The following is a 19,836-nucleotide window of genomic DNA, read 5'->3' on the forward strand; positions in this document are numbered from 1 at the left end:
GAATGTTGCTGTGATATCGACACAAAAATCTTATAATATTTAAATTGGTGTGGTAAAAATTAGAGAAGACCCAAAGAAGGAAACCAAGAATGACTTAAAAACTTTTTTCTCATGAATAAAAAAATGAGTTCATTATACTACTTAAAACAATGTAAGATTAGATAAATATTTATTTCTGGATGTTTTCTAAACATTTTCAAAAAGTGAAAAATAAAAGTATGCTTAATTTTTTTTTAAATGTCTGTGGTATCCACACAAGGGGTTGACAGCTACTATAAGCGGCTGCTAAAAGCTTGGTACCTGTAGCTTGGTCCTCAGCAGGCAGCCTTTGTATAGGCAACCAGAAGGCAGAGACCCATAACATTTCATGGCAGCCCCCACCTCCCAATTCTGCTAGTTTCCTACTTTCTAGGTACTCTTATCAAACCCTTTGCTACTGGCAGTGGGTTTGGCTCCAAGTTTTGGCATCATGTATTTGTGTATATGGCTCAGAATAGTTGAGTGTGACAAAATTCAACCCAAAAATTAGTTATGATTTCCTTATGCACTCTTTACATCTGTTAAAATACATTTATAGTTAAAATTACCATAATTCCACAGTTTAATTATTAATTATTAGTAATTTAATAGGGACTACAACTGTAACTATAATCCATTCATTTTAACTTATCTGTTTGGATTTCTTCTCCTCAGCTTGACTCTACATCTTTCCTAACAAGCTTCAGAATGGCAGCCCCTCTCACTACCTTTTCTGGTCCAAGGGCAGAAATGAGCACCCTGGAAACTAATCACTATTTACGGTCTGAATTGGAAAAAGTCAAACAGGACTTTCGAGACCTCACAGAGAAATACTTAATGTCCAAAGCTACTGCTTATTCTCTGGCCAATCAGCTGCAGAAATACAGTAAGTCTTTGGCAAGAGAGATAGCACAGCCTTGCATGCCCTGACCTGGGTTTGATCCCCAGCACCACATCTGGACCTTCAAGTCCTGTCTGGTGTGATCAGATCAGGAATAAGTTTGAGTACTGTTTGGTATGATCAAAAAAATAAATAAATAAATAAAAAGGAAAAAAAGGTAAAATATAGAGTAAGTCCCATATATGGTAACAGACACAAAAGTGATACATGGTTGACCATCTTCTCTAACCCTGGGTCATCTGTGTACAAAATAAGCACTTGGCCTGCTGTTCTATCTCTTTGGTATCTGCTTATAATTTATATTATAATGGAGAAATTGGGAATAATCAAATGTCATTTGTTCTAAAATGGGGAGTAATCAAACACCATGTAATTGGAAGATTAACAAGGCACAGAAATTGTTGGGGCTAGGAGATAGGTACACAGGTTCTTGAAAGAATTTACTGATAATTATAGAGAAAAGAAAGATTGTCAGAAAAAGAGGAAGCATGGAAAGATGGGGCAAGTGAGCCTTTATTTCAATGCTCTCTTTTATCTGGGTTTGTAAATCTTTTTTTTTTTTTGGATGTGTAAATATTTTTTTGGATGTGCCCTCAGCCAGTGGGGGCAATTTTACATGACTTAGGTCTGAGAGTCAAACCTGGGAGAGTCTCATCTTGTTGGGGATCATGCGAATTCTTATCCTCCTGGGCACAAAATTTTTCTCTGATGGGCAGTCGGTGGTTTGTGGCAGATGGTCAGAAAAATGAGACAAAATCAGAGTAGAATACAAAAAGGAGCACTTTAATAGATAAGACAGGATATGAGGCATAGCAGCGGGCTCCAGTAAGTTGATGCAAGAGTCCTGAACTTTCTGAACAATTGGAGTTTGGTATGGGAATGTCAGAATAACTGTCACATAAGTGGCACTTGAGGGTTTTGTACTTCAACAAAATTGATAGGCTCTTTCTATGATTTTTGGCTCTATCTACTCCATAAGTTCTCACAGTTCTGTTTTTAATTAGATGAATAAGGTACAGACCATATGCATGAGTTTTCAAAGAGAGTGTCACTGAGTTTATGTTCGGAGTCAGTTTTAGCCAGCTGAGTATATATAGATTTTAAAGTATGATTAATAGGGGATGGATACAGTCTCTCTGTCAAGGTTGTAAGCAGGATGTCATCTGGTCGGGTTTGTGTGGATAGATTCTATGTAGGCCCCAGCAGTGTTGTGGCACCACACTTCAGACACTCCAGAGGGCTGTTCCTAACATCCTTATCTCTCAGATGCTACTTCCATCCTACAGAGTAGAGTTTTGTTGAGTTTCTGGGCCTTGCCAGTGAGAATGGAAGTCTGCTGAGATGTCCTGGAGGGGCAAGCACAGGGCCTTATCTCCCCATTGTGGCTTTTTATGAGTTTTATATCTTGAATCTCTCCATGGGTCTCTGCTAGCTTCATACATCTACTTCATACCTGGGAACAAGAAATCTAATGAACAGTTTTATTTTCTGTCACCCCTTAGCATTAAACTAGAAGTTCTGCTACATAATACTCAACAGGTTCCCACAATAGAGCCTATTATTGGAGCTCCTTTTTCCTTCCATGGACTCAGATTCCTTTATTGAAGGTAGCGAGCATAGCTAACTTACACTGAGGCAGCATCTCTATTTTCTCAGAGTGTGAGGAGTACAAACAACTTATTGAATCTGTGCTGGACGAAGAAGTACAGTGTGAAGGGAGCAAACTGGCAGATAAGGCGAGAGAAGCTTCAAGTGCTGGGTAAGGAGATTTCTGGGCGGGAAAGTGAACCACCCTTTAAAGTGGGACAGCCCAGACTGGGGAAATAAAGAGCAAATGTGCGAAAAGTATACATGCCCTGGGAAGGCACATAACTAGATAAAGACAGATAATGGGGCTGTGAGAACAGACGGTGACCACAGCAGATCTCCGGGGTTCTCCCTTATATAATGTACTAATATAATAAGACTAGAAGCTTGGGTTTAATTTGTGTCAATTTGAATTATTTTGCACTTTGGATATAAGAACTTTAATTATTTGGGGTCTTTAGGCTACCCTGAGGAAGAAGGAGTGAATCCATCTAACTTCTTCCCAGTTTAAGCACAAATTTCACGTTTGTTTTGTTTCGTTTGGGACTCGCACCCAGTGGTGCTCATGACTTACTCCTGGCTCTGAACTCAGGTATTACTCCTAGGGGGCTCAGGGGAATACAGAGTGGGGATTGAGCCTAGGTTGGCCGCAAGCAAGGTAAGTGCCTTACACACACATTACTATCTCTTTGGGCCCAGATTTCAGCTTTAAATAGTTTCTTACAATCAGGATGGTTTCAATAAAAAATAACTTTGCATTTGAAAAAAAGAAGAAAGTATTTATCATTTGGTTAGATCCTGATAATTCTAACATCCTGACTTATCAAAGATTTTATTTCATTTTGGGGTCAGAACTATGAGTGGTCAAAATGTAATACTTGGAATAAGAATTTAACACTCATAATATCTATGTCTAGGTCCTAGAGCCAAATATCCTATCTATCAATCAATCTATCTATCTATCTATCTATCTATCTGGCTTTTAATCCTCCAAATGCTGAGTACACAGTCTTCTCCAATGCATATTCTCCAGAACGGACTGAATGTTAGGACACAAAACATACCTCCATAAAGAGGATAGAAATTTTATCAACTGTCTTCTCATACCATGAGACACTGAAAACCAAATCACAAACATAAATGGGGAAATAACAAACATATGGAAGTGAAACAGTTGTCTCTCATTACCGAACAACTAGTGGAGAGGAAATCAGAAAGGAAATCAAGAGATTCCTAGAAACAGACAAGAATGAGAACATAGCTACCAGAATCTGTGGAACACAGTAAAAGCAGTGTTAAGAGGAAAATTTATTCATGAGGAAGGAAGGGACCACATAAATAATCTATTAAGAAAGTGTAAAATGGTCAACGAAGGGATTAAAAGTAAGCAGGAGGTAGGAAATAATAAAATTTAAGCATAAATTAATAAAATTAAATAAAGAAAAATAATCCAAAATATAGATGAAAACAAGAGCTGGTTTATTAAAAAGATAAACCAATAGCAAGAAAGAAAGAAAAAGAGAATCCTAATTAACTGAATTCTTAATGAAAGTGGTGGGTGGCAGGGAGTCACAAAGATACCATAGAAATTCAAAACATCATCAGGATGACTTCAAAAATCTTTACGCCATGCAAAAAAATGTATAGTCGAAGTGACATCTGCACTTGTTTGTTCATTGCAGCACTCTTTACAATAGCCAGAATCTGGAAAAAACCTTAATGCCTGAAAACAGACGACTGGTTAAAGAAACTTTGGTACATTTACACAATGGAGTACTATGTAGCTGTTAGAAAAGATGAAGTCATAAAATTTACATACAGGTGGTACAACATGGAAAGTATAGTGCTAAGTGAAATGTGTCAGAAAAAGAGGGATAGACATAGAAAGATTGCACTCATCTGGGGAACATAAAGTAACAAAATAGGAGACTAACCCCCAAGAATAGCCGAGATTAGTACCAGGAGATTTGCTCCATGGTTGGGAGGCCAGCCATACATGCTAGGGGTAAAGGGAGCTCAGATTGAGAAGGAAGCACCAAATAAAGGGTGTTGGGAGGAACCTCCCAGGATGGGAGAAGTATGCTGAAAGTAGACTATAGACCAAACATGATTGTCACCCATTGCCTCTTTTGCAAACCACAACACCCAAAAGGAGAGAGAGAACAAAAGGGAATGCCCTGCCACAGAGGCAGGGTGGGATGGGGGGAATGGGGGGTTGGAGGGATACTGGGACCCATGGTGGTGGAAAATGGGCAGTGGTGGAGGGATGGGCATTTGATCATTGTATAATTGAAACCCAAGCACAAAAATTTGTAAGTCGACAACTGTACCTCATGGTGTTTCACTAATAAAAATTAAAAAGAAAATCTTTACGCCATGAAATGAGAAATGGATAAATGGATAAACTCTTATAATCTTCCAAGGCTTAACCAAGAAAATGAGTAACTCCTGAACAGATCTATTCACTATCAAGGAAATGAAAACGGTAATAAAAAGTCTTCCCAAAACAAAAGCCCATTCATGGATAAACAACAGCTCAGGGCTTCATAGACTCAAAAGAAAGTTTTTTTTGGGTCACACCCAGAGATGCTCAGGGGTTACTCCTGGCTCTTCACTCAGGAATTACTCCTGGCCGTGCTGGGGGGACCATATGGGATGCCGGGGATCGAACCCGGGTCAGCCCCATGCAAGGCAAACGCCCTACCCACTGTACTATTGCTCCAGCCCCTCAAAAGAAAATTTTAAAGAATAACTGAAGGGGTTACTGTAAGGCAAGACAAACTCCATAAACATAAAAAATGTCTAAAGAAAGATAGCACAAAACCTCATGACAATAATCTCTCTCAATGTCAATGGTCTAAATGCACCAATTAAGAGACAGAGTGACAAAATGGATTTCAAAATTAGATCCAACATTCTGCTTCCTACAAGAAGCACATTTGAATAGACAGAGCAATACAGACTCAAACTCAAAGACTGGAAAGCAATTCTTCAAGCAAACAACTAATTCAAAAGGGCTGGGTTGGCCATTCTAGTATTTGACGACACAGATTTCAGGCTGAAAGATTAGAAGAGACAGTGAAGGTCATTTCTTAATAATCAAGGGATATGTAAATCAGAAAGAAATTACACTTTTTTTTTGCTTTTTGGGTCACACCTGGCGATGCACAGGGGTTACTTCTGGCTCTGCACTCAGGAGTTACTCGTGGTGGTGCTCAGGGGACCATATGGGATGCTGGGAATCGAACCAGGGCCGGCGTGTGCAAGGCAAACACCCTACCCACTGTGCTATCTCTCCAGCACCAGAAATTACACTCTTAAACACATATTCACCCAGTGAGGGACCAGCAAAATACTTAAAACAATTGCTAACAACTTGAAGACTTTCAAGGAGGACACTGGTGGAAACACAATAGTAGCTGGAGACTTTAACACAGTTTTGTCACCTGATAGAGCAATGAGACTAAAATTCAGCAAGGAAATACTGGCTTTGAAGAAATAAATGGAAGAAAGGAGCAAGTACAGGACTTTTTGTCCCCCAAAAGTTGAATATACATTCTTCTCCAGTGCACACAGAAAATTCTCCAAGATAGACCACATTCTCAGACACAAAAAAAAATCTCCATAAAAATTAAGAGGGGGGCTGGAGAGATAGTACAGCAGGCAGGGCATTTGTCTTGCACATGGCTGACCCGGGTTCGATTCCCAGCATCCCATATGGTATCCTGAGCACCTCCAGGAGTAACCCCTGTGCATAGCTGGGTGTGACACACACACACACACACAAATTAAGAGGATAGAAATTACACCAACTCTTTTCAGACCATGTTGCACTGAAAATTGAAGTTAATAACACAGGGAAACAAAATCAAATCAAACACCTGGAAATTAAACAACTCACTACTGAATAAACAGTGGGTTAGAGAGGAAATTATGTTCTGGACACAAACAAGATACCAGATCTTGTGGGACAAAGCAAAAGCAGTGTTAATAGGAAAGTTTATAGCTCTGCAAGCATTCATCAGGAAGGAGGAAAGGGTCCACATAAATAACTTGACTTCACAGTGTAAGTTCTTGGAAAATGATCAACAAAAGAAACCCAGACCAGGAAGGAGGAAAAAAATAATAAAACTTAGATCAGAAATTAATGAGCTGGAATCACCCCCCAAAAATTCAAAGTATCAATGAAACCAAGAGCTGGTTCTTTAAAAAAAATAAACAAGATCAACAAACCACTAGCAAGACTCCCCAAAAGAGAGAGAGAGAGAGAGAGAGAGAGAGAGAGAGAGAGAAAGAGAGAGACTCATAATGAACTGAACCAGAAGTGAAATGAAAGAAGTCACAACAGAACAACAGAAACCACAGAAATTTAAAGGATCATCAGAGACTACTTTGAGAATCTTTATGCAATAAAACAGAAAGATAATTACAGGCCGATATCCCTGATGAACACAGATACAAGCATCCTCAACAAAATACGATCAAATAGAATCCAATGAGTCATCAAAAAGATCGTATACTATACCAAGGATTCATCCCAGGGATGTAAGGATGGTTTAATATTCACAAACCAGTCAACATAATACACCATATTAATGAAAAGAACCATCATGATCAATAGATCAGAAAGCATTTGACAAGATTCAGCAACTATTCATGATAAAAGCTCTCAACAAAATTGGAGTTGAAGGAACGTTCCTCAATAAGTTTAAAGCCATATACCACCAGTTCACAGCACGCATTTTTTTTTAAAGAAACCACAATCTGTTTTTAATGTCCAAAAATGTGGAAGAAAAGTAAAATCCTGGATATTGGATTTCTCAGATTATTCTTTAAAAAAATTTTTTATTCTTTTCTTTCAATCACAATCACAACCATCCTGTTATTTGTCGATTGCCTCGAGCAGGCCCCAATAACGTCTCCTTCGTCCTAGCCCTGAGATTTTTTAAAAAGTGTCATATTCAAGGCTCTTTCAGAGTTATGAGAATGAGACCCTTCATTGTTACTGGTATTTGGCATATTGGGTACGCCACGAGGAGTTTGCCAGACTCTGCCATGTGGGCAGGTTACATTCGGTAGCCTGCCAGTTTGTCCAAAGTAGGAATGAGATGAAAAAATGTTGCGCGGCCGCAAATTTGGAGGATCTGGGTGGAGGATGCTCAGCCCCGATCCAAGTAGGCTTGGAGATCTCAGCCCCATGACCCACGCACCTTTGTTCCTCTGCTGGTACCTTCATGTGTACGGAGAATGGTCTCAACATGGTGGTGGCTGGTTCTGGAGGTCTTCGGCTGCCAAAGTCCTGGTCGAGGCGGGGAGGAAAACTCAACCCGCTCCCCTCCAAGGGGCCCGGTGAGGACAGCCAGGCGCGGGGGCAGGAGACTCTGCGCTGTTCTCACTTTCTTTCAAAGTGGATTCAAATGAGCACGGAGGCTTTGTGGTTTTCTGGGGTGCTGCTTATATGTGGGATCCCTCTGGGGATTAAATAGGCTTTGGGGCTTGTATTCCCACTGGAAAGGCAGAAAACTGCTGCATCTGAGAGTTAACACATGAGGAACCATACTTGCCATGAGAAGAATTTTTAAACATTTGAACACTTGAGTAACATAGGCCAGTGCTGTGCCCTGATATTTTCATTTCTGAGAGCCACGCTTCCAGTTGGAAAAAAAAAAAAGAAAGAAAACAACAAAGTCCATTTTCACAATCAACTGATACAGTAGGATTTATATTATGGTATCTTCTATAAAAGGAAAACTCTTTACATTGGAGTCTCTTTCACGTTTTCTTATTTGGTATCTTAAATGTCAACGATGACAGAAACTTCTGGTTTTTCTTCATTATACACCTGCATCACTGAGTATGTTATTGCCTTGACTTCAGTTCCCTGAGGATGCTTAGATAATAAAAATTCTCTCCACCCAACTGACCGTAATTTAAAATTATTTTGATCAATACTAAGAACTTTCAGTTCCTGGGGTATGAAGTATGCGTCAGCACTGAACTTATAAAGCCATTCATCCAAAAAGTGAAAGAGAAGAGGCTGAAAGTCATCTCCTAGGATTTCGACTTCTACTGTCGGAAGGGGCTCCACAGTGCTGATGTCTGTCATGTAGCCAAACATGACCATTGCACACTGCTCGAACACTTCCTCCAGGGTGTCTCCCAGGCATGTAACTGGACATCATCTGTATGATCCAAATATTCATACTTCCGGGGCTGAAGCAAGAGCACAGTGGGTAGCGCGTTTGCCTTGCACACGGCTGACCCGGGTTCGATTCCCAGCATCTCATATGGTTCCCCGAGCACTGCCAGGAGTAATTCCTGAGTGCAGAGCCAGGAGTAATCCCTGTGCATCGCCAGGTGTGACCCCAAAAAAGCAAAAAAAAAACCCCAAATATTCATACTTCCAATTGACTGGACGATATTTGGCCTTAATCGCCTTTTGCTTTTCATTCAAATTACAATCTCGATTGTCTCCCACTCCATGTGCCATGATTGCAGGAGGGACACACTACTACGCATTATTATATTTTTTTAAATTTTTATTAGTGAAACACCATGAGGTACAGTTGTAGACGTACAAATTTTTGTGCTTGGGTTTCAGTTATACAATGATCGAGTACCCATCCCTCCACCAGTGCCCATTCTCCACCACCACTAATCCCAGTATCCCCCCTGCCCCTCATCCCGCCATCCCACCCTGCCTCGTGGCAGGGCACTCCCTTTTGTTCTCTCTCTCCTTTTGGGTGCTGTGGTTTTCAAAAGAGGCATTGAGTGGTAATCATATTTGGTCTATAGTCTACTTTCAGCGTGCATCTCCCATCCTGGGCAGATCTTCCCAACACCCTTTATTTGGTGCTCCCTTCTCTATCTGAGCTGCCTTTACCCCTAGAGTGTGCGGCTGGCCTCCAAGCCATGGAGTAAACCTCCTAGTATTTATCTAGGCTATTCTTGGGTGTTAGTCTCCTGCACTTGTTTGTTCATTGCAGCACTGTTTACAATAGCTAGAATCTGGAAAAAAACTTAATGCCCGAAAACAGATGACTGGTTAAAGAAACTTTGGTACATCTTTACAATGGAGTACTATGTAGTTGTTAGAAAGGATGAAGTCATGAAATTTACATACAAGTGGTACTACATGGAAAGTATCATGCTAAGTGAAATGAGTCAGAAAGAGAGGGACAGACATAGAAAGATTGCATTCATCTGGGGAACATAAAATGCATTATTCTTAATGGGAAAAAACTAAAGCCTTTCCTCTAAGATCAGGTTTAAGACAGTTTGCTCACCCTCACCACTTCTATTCAATATAGTTCTGGAAATATTTGACATCTCAGGCAAAATAATATATGTAAAGGGAATCCATATAGGAAAGGAAGAAGTCAAGCTTCCACTGTTTGAAGATGACATGACACTAAGAAAAACCTAAAGGCCACAGAAAAGTTCCTAGAAACAATAGATTTGTAAAGTGGAAGATTACAAAATCAATAAGCAAAAGTTCATGACTTTCCTTTATACAAATAATGAAAAAGAAGAGAGAGATATTAAAAAACAATTCCATTCACAATTGTGCCTCATAAAATTAAGTGGCTTGGAATCAGCTTAATTAAGAGGTGAAAGACCTACACAAAGAAATAAAAGGGGACACGATGAAAAGGAGATACATTCCCTGCTCATGCTCACCAAAAATGGCAATACTCTCCCAAAGCAATATGCATATTCAATGTAGTCCCTATAAGGATACCCATGACATTTTTCAAAGAAATAGATCAAATATTCCTGAAATTTATATGGAGCAATAAATCCCCAAGAATAGCTAAAGAAATTCTTGGGAAAAAGAAGATGGGCGGCATCACCTTCTCCAACTTCAAACTATACTACAAAATGGTAGTAATTAAAGCAGCATGGTACTGGAATAAATACAGACCCTCAAATCAATGGAATCTAGTTGAATATCCTGATACAGACCCTCAAAGATATTATGACTTTTAATCTTTGATACAGGAACAAGAAATATGAAGTGGAGTACAGAAATCCTGTTAAACAAGTGGTGCTAGGAAAACCGGGTAGCTATGTGCAAAAAAAAAAAAGAAGAAGAAGAAAAAAAGAACTCGAATTTCTTTTTCATGCCATGCACACAAAAGTCAGATCAAAATGGATTAAAGACTTCAATATCAGACCTGAATCCATAAGGCACATGGGGGAAGACATAGGCAGAACCCTCTATGACACAGAAGCTAAAGGCCTGTTAGATGAAACACCACTGACCAAGCAAGTTGAAGCAAAGATAAATGGAATTATATTAAATTAAGAAGCTTCTGTACCTCAAAAGAAATGGTGAGCAAATTACAAAGACAGCCCACAGAATGGGGAAAATTATTTACCCATCACCCACCTTGTTAGGGGTTAATATCAGAGATATATATGACACTGGGCTGGAGCGATAGCACAGTGGTAGGGTGTTTGCCTTGTGCGCAGCCAGCCTGGCCGAGCTGGGTTCGATTCCTCCGCCCCTCTAGGAGAGCCTGGAAAGCTACCAAGAGTATTTTGCCTGGCAAGCTACCCATGACATATTCAATATGCCAAAAACAGTAACAAGAAGTCTCCATTTGGAGACATTACTGGGCCCGCTCGAGCAAATTGATGAACGATGGGAGGACAGTGGACAGTGGACATATAAGACACTGGCAAAACTTTACCAAAAAAATCCAACCCCATCAAAAAATGGGGAGAAAATATGAACAGAAACTTCCTCAAAGAAGAAATACAAATGGCCAAAAGACACCCGAAAAAATGCTCTACATCACTAATCATCGAGGAGATGCAAAGCAAAACAACATTATGATATTATGTCACACTACAGAGACTGGAACACATCAAAACAAAAATAAGAACAACCAGGGTTGGTGAGGATGAGTGGAAGAAGGGACTCTCATTTATTGTTGGTAGTAATACCAACTGATATTTCTCAAAAGCCTAGAATTTGAGTTTCCGTACAACCCAGCAAAATCACTTTGGGAACTATAATGCACCCCCTCCTACCAAAAAGAAAAAAGAACAGCAGAAATGCCATTTTGCACTTCTATGTTTATTGCAGCAGTATTCACAATCTAAACAGACGGAATCTGGAAACAAAATGTCCAAGGAGAGAAAACTGGATAAAGAAACCTACACAATGTACTTACTACACAGCCACCAAGAAAAAAATCATGGCATTTACTTTTAAATGAATGGATCGACATTCATAGTATCACGCTGAGTGAAATGAATTGGAAAGAGAGGGACAGACATAGAATGATTGCACTCATTTGTGGGATATTTAGAAAAAACACATAGTATGCGACTAATATCCAAGGACAGTAGAAACAAGGGCCAGGAGGACTGGTCCACTCTTGGAAGCTTGCCACACAGTAGAACTTGCCACAAATCGGGTGCGCGGGGTCAGTTAGGATAAGGAAGGGATCATTATGAAAATGAAAGCTGGAAATAATCACTCTGGACAAGAACCGAGTGCTGAAAGTAGGTAAAGGAATATACATGATAAACTTTCAGAACCTGTATTGCAACACATAATGCCCAGAAGCGGGAGAGAGGGAGGGGAGGGGAAAGAGGAAGAGAGAAAGGAGAGAAAGAGAGAGAGGACAAAGGAGAGAGAGGAGAGAGAGGAGAGGGGAAGAGAGAGGAGAAGAGAGAGGAGAGAAAGGAGAGAGGAAAGGGGAAAGAGAGAGAGAGTGAGAGAGAGAGAGAGAGAGTGCCATAGAGGCAGGCTGGGAGAAGGGGTTGGTGGGAGGGAAACTGGGGACATTAGTATTAGTTGTGGGTAATGTGCACTGTTGAAGGGATGAGTGTTGGGACACTGTATGACTGAAATACAATCATGAACAACTTTTTTTTGGTAATTTTTTTATTATTATTAGTGAAACACCATGAGGTACAGTTGTAGATTTACAATTTTTTGTGCTTGGGTTTCGATTATACAATGATCAAATACCCATCCCTCCACCAGTTCCCATTTTCCACCACCATGGATAATATCCCTCCCACCCCCATCCCTCCCATCCCACCCTGCCTCTGTGGCAGGGTAATCCCTTGTGTTCTCTCTCTCCTTTTGGGTGTTGTGGTCTGCAAAAGAGGCTTTGAGTGGCAAACATGTTCAGTCCATAGTCTACTTTCAACATGCATCTCCCCTCCTGGGAGGATCCTCCAAACACCCTTAATTTGGTGCTCCCTTCTCTGAGCTGCCCTTTCTCCTAGAATGCCCGGCTGGCCTCTAAGCTATGGAGTAATCCTCCTGGTACTGATCTCAGCTATTCTTGGGTATTAATCTCATATTTTGTTACTTTATATTCCCCAGATGAATGCAATCTTTCTATGCCTATCCCTCTCTGACTCATTTCACTTAGCATGATACTTTCCATGTTGTACCACTTGTATATAAATTTCATGACTTCATCTTTTCTAACAGCTACATAGTACTCCATTGTATAGATGTACCAAAGTTTCTTTAACCAGTCATCTGTTCTTGGGCATTCAGGTTTCTTCCAGTTTCTGGCTATTATAAAGAGTGCTGCAATGAATAAACAAGTGCAGATGTCACTTCGACTATATATTTTTGCCTCTCTGGGATATATTCCCAGGAGTGGTATTGCTGGGTCAAATGGGAGCTCAATTTCTAATTTTTTGAGAATCGTCCATCCTGTTTTCCAGAAGGGCTGAACCAGTTGACATTCCCACCAACAGTGAAGGAGTGTCCCTTTCTTGCCACATCCACGCCAGCATCGGTTGCTTTTGTTCTTTTGGATGTGGGCCAGTCTCTGAGGTGTGAGATGGTATCTCATTGTGGTTTTGATCTGCATCTCCCTGATGATTAATGATGTAGAGCATTTTCTCATGTGCTTTTTTGCCATTCGGATTTCTTCTTTGAGAAAGTTTCTGTTCATTTCATTGCCCCATTTTTTGATGGGGTTGGATGTTTTCTTCTTGTGGAGTTCAACCAGTATTTTGTATATCCTTGATATCAACCCCTTGTCAGATGTGTATTCAGCAGATATCCTTTCCCATTCTGTAGACTGTCTTTGTATCACTTGCTCGGCCAGTGGCATGGCATCTTTGAAGATACATTAGCCTCAATGTCATGGAGGGTTTTGCCAACTTTGTCTTCAATGTACCTTATGGTTTCTGGTCTGATGTTGAGGTCTTTAAACCATTTTGATCTTACTTTTGTACATGGTGTTAGGCAGAGTTCTGAGCCCAATTTTTTTGCACAATCATGAACAACTTTGTAACTGTATCTCAAAAGGATTTAAGAAATAAGGAAGAAGGGAAGGAAGGAGTGAGGGAGGAAAAGTTTACTTGAAAATAAAAGAACCCAAAAGTGGTCCCTGAGCTAAGAAACAGAAGTAAGCCCTGAACACCATTGGATCTTCACCCCCAACACCCCCAACCTCCCCCCAGAAAAAAAAAAACAGCATCATCAGCTGTGTCCCAAAAGTTCCAAACACACACAGCCTTCCCAACTCAAAAGACCCCAGGCCCCTAGCCATAAGATGCCAGTCAGTGGAGACTGCCCTATGGACTTTCTCGATCTCCAGTTTCACTCCTCTTCATTCCCTTACTGGAAAACACTCAGTGTTTCTCCACCATTTTCTGCACATGTGACATATATGCTCTCCTTTCATAATAAATATGCATGGGTTTCCTGAAAAAAAAACACTATAATATGCATGAATTATTATATCTTATATCTTTGGTGGGTAGGAAACCAGTCTCCTACTTCCAATCTTTGATGCTTTTTCTCTAATTTACCCCAGTAGACATCCTAAAGTCCCTCTTTTATTTTTCTTTCATTTTTGTTTTTTGACTACACCCTGTGGTCTTTGGGGGTTTCTCCAAGCAGTGTTCAGGGGATGACATACTGCTGAGGATCAAATCCAGGATTCCTGCATGCAAATCAAAAGATAACAATTCCGGTGCCATAGAGAAAGCTCAATGAGCTAGGACCATGATTTATATGCAGAAGATCTGGGTTAAATATCCAGTACCACATGGTCCCCTAAGCACTTCCACGTATGACCTAAAAACAAAACAAAAAATTAATTCAGGGACTAAGGGATAGTTCAAAAAACTAGTGGTAGATGCTTTGCCTGTTAGAATCCCTAGTTCAAGTAAATCCCAAACACCACCTCATGGTCTTTTGAGCACCACTTGGGAGAAATGTGCGGGTGTACAAGACTGGGTCTCTGGTACCAAACCAAAGTCAGACCAAACTCCAAAAGGCAGCAGCTCATAATAAGATATACTGTTTAGACAGATGCTGGCCAACATTCTCTCAGCATTATCTCAGTAAGGGATGTAACATAAATGGACTAGACTGCCCACAGACTTTTACAGTCAAGAAAAACTTTTGGAGAGATTTGGGGAATGTGCAAGGTCTTTTGTTTGATCCCTAGCATGGGGAAAAGAGGGCTACAAGGATATTTTTCGACAACTATGGCTAAGAAAAAAAGGTAAATGCTGCAACATTTACCTTTGCCCAATTTTTTATTTTTACATTTTTTTAATGGAATCATTGTGAGAACAGTTACAAACCTTTCAGGTTTAAGTCTCATTCATACAATGATCAGACACCCATCACTTCACCAGTGCACATTTTTCACCACCAAGAACCCCAGTATACCCCCCTCCCATTCCTTCCCCTGCCAGTGTGGCAGATGACTTCCACTTTACTTTGATTACATTCAATTTTTTGACAGAAAACCTACCATTATTATTTGGAATTTTCCCCCAACATTCAGACCTGCCGGAGAAGTCATCATTAGATAATTTGTTTTTTATTGCTGATAATAAGGAGCATATGATGTCGTGCGGCCGCAATAGAGGCCCTGCAACTTTAGATTTCTGATATTTTAGTAATTAAGTCCAGAGGAATTTCTGCCAGAAGCCGCTGGGTTCCAGGATTGGTTTGTGTGCCTCTGGGATCATGGCCATTCAGGAGCCAGAGGAACCTTTTTGGGGCAGCAACTCAGGGTCTCGGTGAGGCAGGGAGAAGGGCCGGTTCCAGCTCCCATCCCATGATGCACCAACCCCCCGTGTCTCATCACTGCAGGTTTGTACCTCTCAGTCCAGTAGGCTCTGAAAGATGGTGGAGAGGAAGAAGGTGGAAGGGATGACACCCTTTCCCCCCTGGAGCAGCACGGGGTCATAGCTTAATTCACAGTCCAGAAGTATTTCTGACAGAAGCCCTTTTGCCCAATTTTTTATTTCACTATGTTACATTCTTTTCATCTTAGGAACTATGATCCCCTCATTCAGATACAGGCCCAAGAACTGACCCACTTAAGACAGAAGATTCAGGAAGGAAAAGGTGCTTGTTACCTTTTCACTCAGCATATGAGGAACACAATCACGTCTTTTGAGAGTCTCCTCAGGAACACTGGCATTGCCTATTACCAGGGAAAGAGATTCTCTGAGCAACTGACCCAAGGAATCCAGCTGGCAGAGTGCCTCGCCTGCAAGCTCACCATCGGTATGTTGATATTTAAGATCTGAATGTCCTTAGGCCTCTTGAGGTTTAGCTTCACATGAGGCCCCTTAACTGCATAACTAAATAACTTTAGTTTTTAATTTTGGGGGGTTTTGAGCTACACCCAGCTGTGCTCAAGGTTGACTCCTGACTCTGCTCAGGCATAACTCCTGGTGGGGTGCAAGAGACTCTCCGGAGTGCTAGGGACTGAAACTTAATCTTCTGTATACAAGACAAGCACATTCCACACTGTACTATCTCTCTAGTCCCACTGACTTTTTAGCCAGATCTGCTTTTCACTTCAAAAACCTTGGTGATTATGGCAATCTCAGGCCTGACAGGTGATAAGCACAATGGATGCAAGGCAGAAAGTTACATCACTGATGAAATGTGAAGAGGGCTGTGACCTGTGAATACACACACCATCCCTGATTTTTGTGCCCCTCAAGAAAAATTTCATGAAGATCATGAAGATACTTAAGGCACTTATTTAAGGAGGAAAAGGAAACAATGGGCTGGAGCGATAGCACAGCGGTAGGGCGTTCGCCTTACAAGCGGCCAACATGGCCGACCCGAGTTCGATTCCTCCGCCCCTCTCTGAGAGCCCGGCAAGCTACCGAGAGTATTCGATATGCCAGACACAGTAACAACAAAGTCTCCAATGGAGACATTACTGGACCCGCTCGAGCAAATCGACGATCAACGGGAGGGCCTTTACCTTTACCTTTACCTATCTTGTAAGTGCTAAAGTGCTCATTTCAAGGAAGCGAAAGTAATAAAGATACTCTTGTAAGGACAGGGAGTGTGGTCCAGATTGACTAGTCATCTTTCACTTTGGTTTCACTTTCACACTTTCACTGTGGTTTCAGGCTTCTCACCTTTCTCATTTTCTCCCTCTCCTTCCCAAATGGGTGGTGTTGCTGGTCCGAGACCTGATTTCCACCAGAAGGAAGGCTTCCCTGTGGCCTATGGGGAGTAGGGAAGAGAGGTGGCAACCTTAAGAAAAGGGTCTACCACTGCCATCTCTTTCCACCTCAATCAGTGGGAACAAGACTGGGGAATCTAAGACTGATGAGAGTCTGTTCTGAATACCTGCACGGTACAGGCTTCATATCTCACCAACCCCATGAGCCAGTCCTCAAACTGTACCTTGGTTCCACTTATTTTGCCTGGTTTGGGAAATGAACAAATGAACCCTGACACATGACTTCTTGAAGAGTCATGGAACCCAGACTGGAGCAAGGAAGTGCTGTTGGCAGGAAAGGAAAGTCAGTCTAAATCTTATACAGGCATTAGAGGTTTATTTGGGAAATAAAGGGAGGGAGAGAGGGATGAGAGGAGAGAGAGCAGAAGGGAGGAGAGGGGGGAGAGGGGAAGGGGGAGGGAGCAGGGCAGATTGGGGAGGGACGAGGGGGCAGGAGTCAGGGCAGGCAAGGTAGGGCAGGGCAGGGCTTTTAAAGAGTGGGAAAGAGCAAAGTACCCATTTCAGACAAATGTAGGCCATTTCCCCTAATGGGTACATTTCCCCTAAATTAAGCAAGTACACTCTTAAGGGGAGATAGAAAATGTACCCTAGAGTTAAAAAGTCCACATAACAGGAAGAGAATCAGGCAAAAGCATGCCTTTTCCTCTGTCAAGTAAGTTTACAACCAGTTTTTCCAACCAGACTTTCTGTCAAAGTCTCTTAGGGTGATTGCCAAGGGGGTGGGGTTTTGGTGATCTTCTGATATTCTTGAGTGGCTTTTATTCCAGAAGTGGAGTCTCTTCTCCCAGGAGATTCACCCATGCTCTGAGCCTGAAATTCTGCATCTTACAGATTCCGCCCACCTCCTCAGATAGGTCCTGTGCCTCAAAAGCCTTTATCCACAGTTTAGATTCCAGAAAGTGTTTTTCATAATATACATTTCCAGGGTTCCTCACTCTTCTTAAAACAGGTGGTAATATCTGGTAACTGAGACCCTAACCAATTTGGCCAATTCATGGTTTGCCATGGTGACTATAAACTGTCTTGGTGCTGGTGGGTGTGATTTTGAGGTATTAAAGTACTCTCATAACCAAGTAACGAACTATAGTTCTCTCAACATTCACCTGGGACTGACCAGTGCATGCTCCCCCTGAGGCTCAGAACTTGCAGGGAGACATAAAATGGAAACTTCCTCCTCACTGTAAATTTGGCTTTAGGTGGCTCTGCTGGACAAGTGTTTTAACACTAGGGATGTTTTTACCTGTTTTACGTCTCATTATCATATCTCATACTCTCCTGACCTCACCCACTTTAGTAACTACCTAAGTAACATAATCACCTCTTCCCTTTTTTGATGTCACAATGTCTGGGATGAACAACAGTTTGTGGTGCTCACACAAACTTGTGGTACATCAGAGACTGCACACTTATTGGTGCCAGGACAAGATTTGAGAAAGAAAATAATAAAAGGAACATCGGTCACACTTCTTAGACAAGAGAGGTCTTCTTTGTCCTGATTCTCTGACTTGAGAACTAGGTTTTTGATTGTGGTTTAATAGATTGGTCTCTGGTGGGATGGTCTCTTGTGGAACTGGGAGGGAAGAGAGAGGTAGAAGGGACTTTCTCCCCATAGTCTCTGGTCCAGTCACGTGACAATAGTGAATTCTATAGGAAAGCACTGAAGGACCCATGACAGGAAACCTGATTTTGCAACTGGCCCTATGCAGAAAAAAATCAAGAGTTTCATTTGGACATTTCCATAATGTAGCTGGGTAAGTATCTTGTGAACTAAGGAACAAACACATTTTATTTTTCACTTGAATTAGCATGATGATGTTGATTCTCAGCATTAGGAACATGCTAGTGTTATTCAGTAGAGCATGCCGGGAAATTTACCTAAAGATACAACCTGAATCCTCCTGGAATAAACCTCCCAGTGCATTCTAGTCAAACATGTATGAAGTATTGTGTTTCTGATTATACATAGACACGCTTATTTGTGGTGTGTGAAATGAGGTCTGGTCTATCTGACAAGTTCCTATTTTTGGTTCACAGAAAGGTGTAATGATATGAGAGATGAAGAAAAACAAGAGCCACTGGCTCCCAGGTAACTGAATAAGATGGTTGATAATGGAACAATGACATCTAGGGAGAATGCCAGCAGCAAGAGTCTGAGTCCAAAGGTTCCAAATCCTGAAAAAACACAGATATTTCTGATTGTTCCTATTTCATCATAAAATGATGTATTCTTTCAAAACAATATTGTCTACTCTTGTAGTTCTTACATTTTCTAGGAATTCTTTAAGGTTTAATTGACAGCATGATTTAAAGGTAAAGTAGCCAGAGATCCCCGGTCTAAAAATCTGTCTGGTTTAAAATGAAACTGGGATGGCTAGCAGAGTTTTGCAGTTTTATGCAAGTATGTTGGCAGATACTTCTTAGTTAGAAATATATATATATATGTATATAAATCCTGTATTAGGGTAGGGATTGAACCCAGGGTCTTATATAAGCAAGGCAAATACTATGCCCCTGACCCAAGAAGGCAATCTTGAAAATAAGGTTGGACAAGAACAGACGGCTGGTTAAAGAAACTTTGATACATCTACACAATGGAATACATCCAGCTGTTAGAAAAGATGAAGTCATGAAATTTTCTTATAAGTGGATGGACATGGAAAGTATCATGCTAAATGAAATGAGTCAGAAAGAGAAGGACAGACATAGAATGACTGTATTCATTTGTGGAATATAAAATATCATGAGACTAATACCTAAAGACAGTAGAGACAAGGGCCAGGAACATTGTTCCACAGTTGGAAGCCTTATGAGCTGGGAGAGAGCAGC

At 41.0% G+C, this 19,836-nt stretch overlaps 1 protein-coding gene and 1 pseudogene across 1 annotated transcript; one reads left to right on the plus strand and one right to left on the minus strand.

Annotated features, from left to right (window-relative positions):
* The first annotated feature begins 726 nt into the window (after positions 1 to 726).
* Positions 727 to 19,100, plus strand: LOC130038784 (neuroblastoma breakpoint family member 6-like protein). Its single transcript, XM_056130597.1, has 4 exons — positions 727 to 904; positions 2,576 to 2,678; positions 15,793 to 16,028; positions 19,045 to 19,100. Exons 1-4 carry the CDS (start codon positions 727 to 729, stop codon positions 19,098 to 19,100), a joined length of 573 nt encoding a protein of 190 aa, XP_055986572.1.
* Positions 8,132 to 8,996, minus strand: LOC130038721 (protein archease-like; annotated as a pseudogene).
* Positions 19,101 to 19,836: the final 736 nt, after the last annotated feature.

This window comes from Sorex fumeus, unplaced genomic scaffold, assembly GCF_029834395.1.
Source record: "Sorex fumeus unplaced genomic scaffold, SorFum_2.1 ptg000079l, whole genome shotgun sequence".
In the NCBI taxonomy this organism is placed as follows: Eukaryota; Metazoa; Chordata; class Mammalia; order Eulipotyphla; family Soricidae; genus Sorex; species Sorex fumeus.

Excerpts from the sequence above, each read along its gene's own strand:
- LOC130038784 (XM_056130597.1), top strand. The coding sequence starts at position 727 with ATGGCAGCCCCTCTCACTACCTTTTCTGGTCCAAGGGCAGAAATGAGC. Across the intron at positions 905-2,575 it reads CAATCAGCTGCAGAAATACA|AGTGTGAGGAGTACAAACAA; the intron begins GTAAGTCTTTGG and ends CTATTTTCTCAG. Across the intron at positions 16,029-19,044 it reads CGCCTGCAAGCTCACCATCG|AAAGGTGTAATGATATGAGA; the intron begins GTATGTTGATAT and ends TTTGGTTCACAG.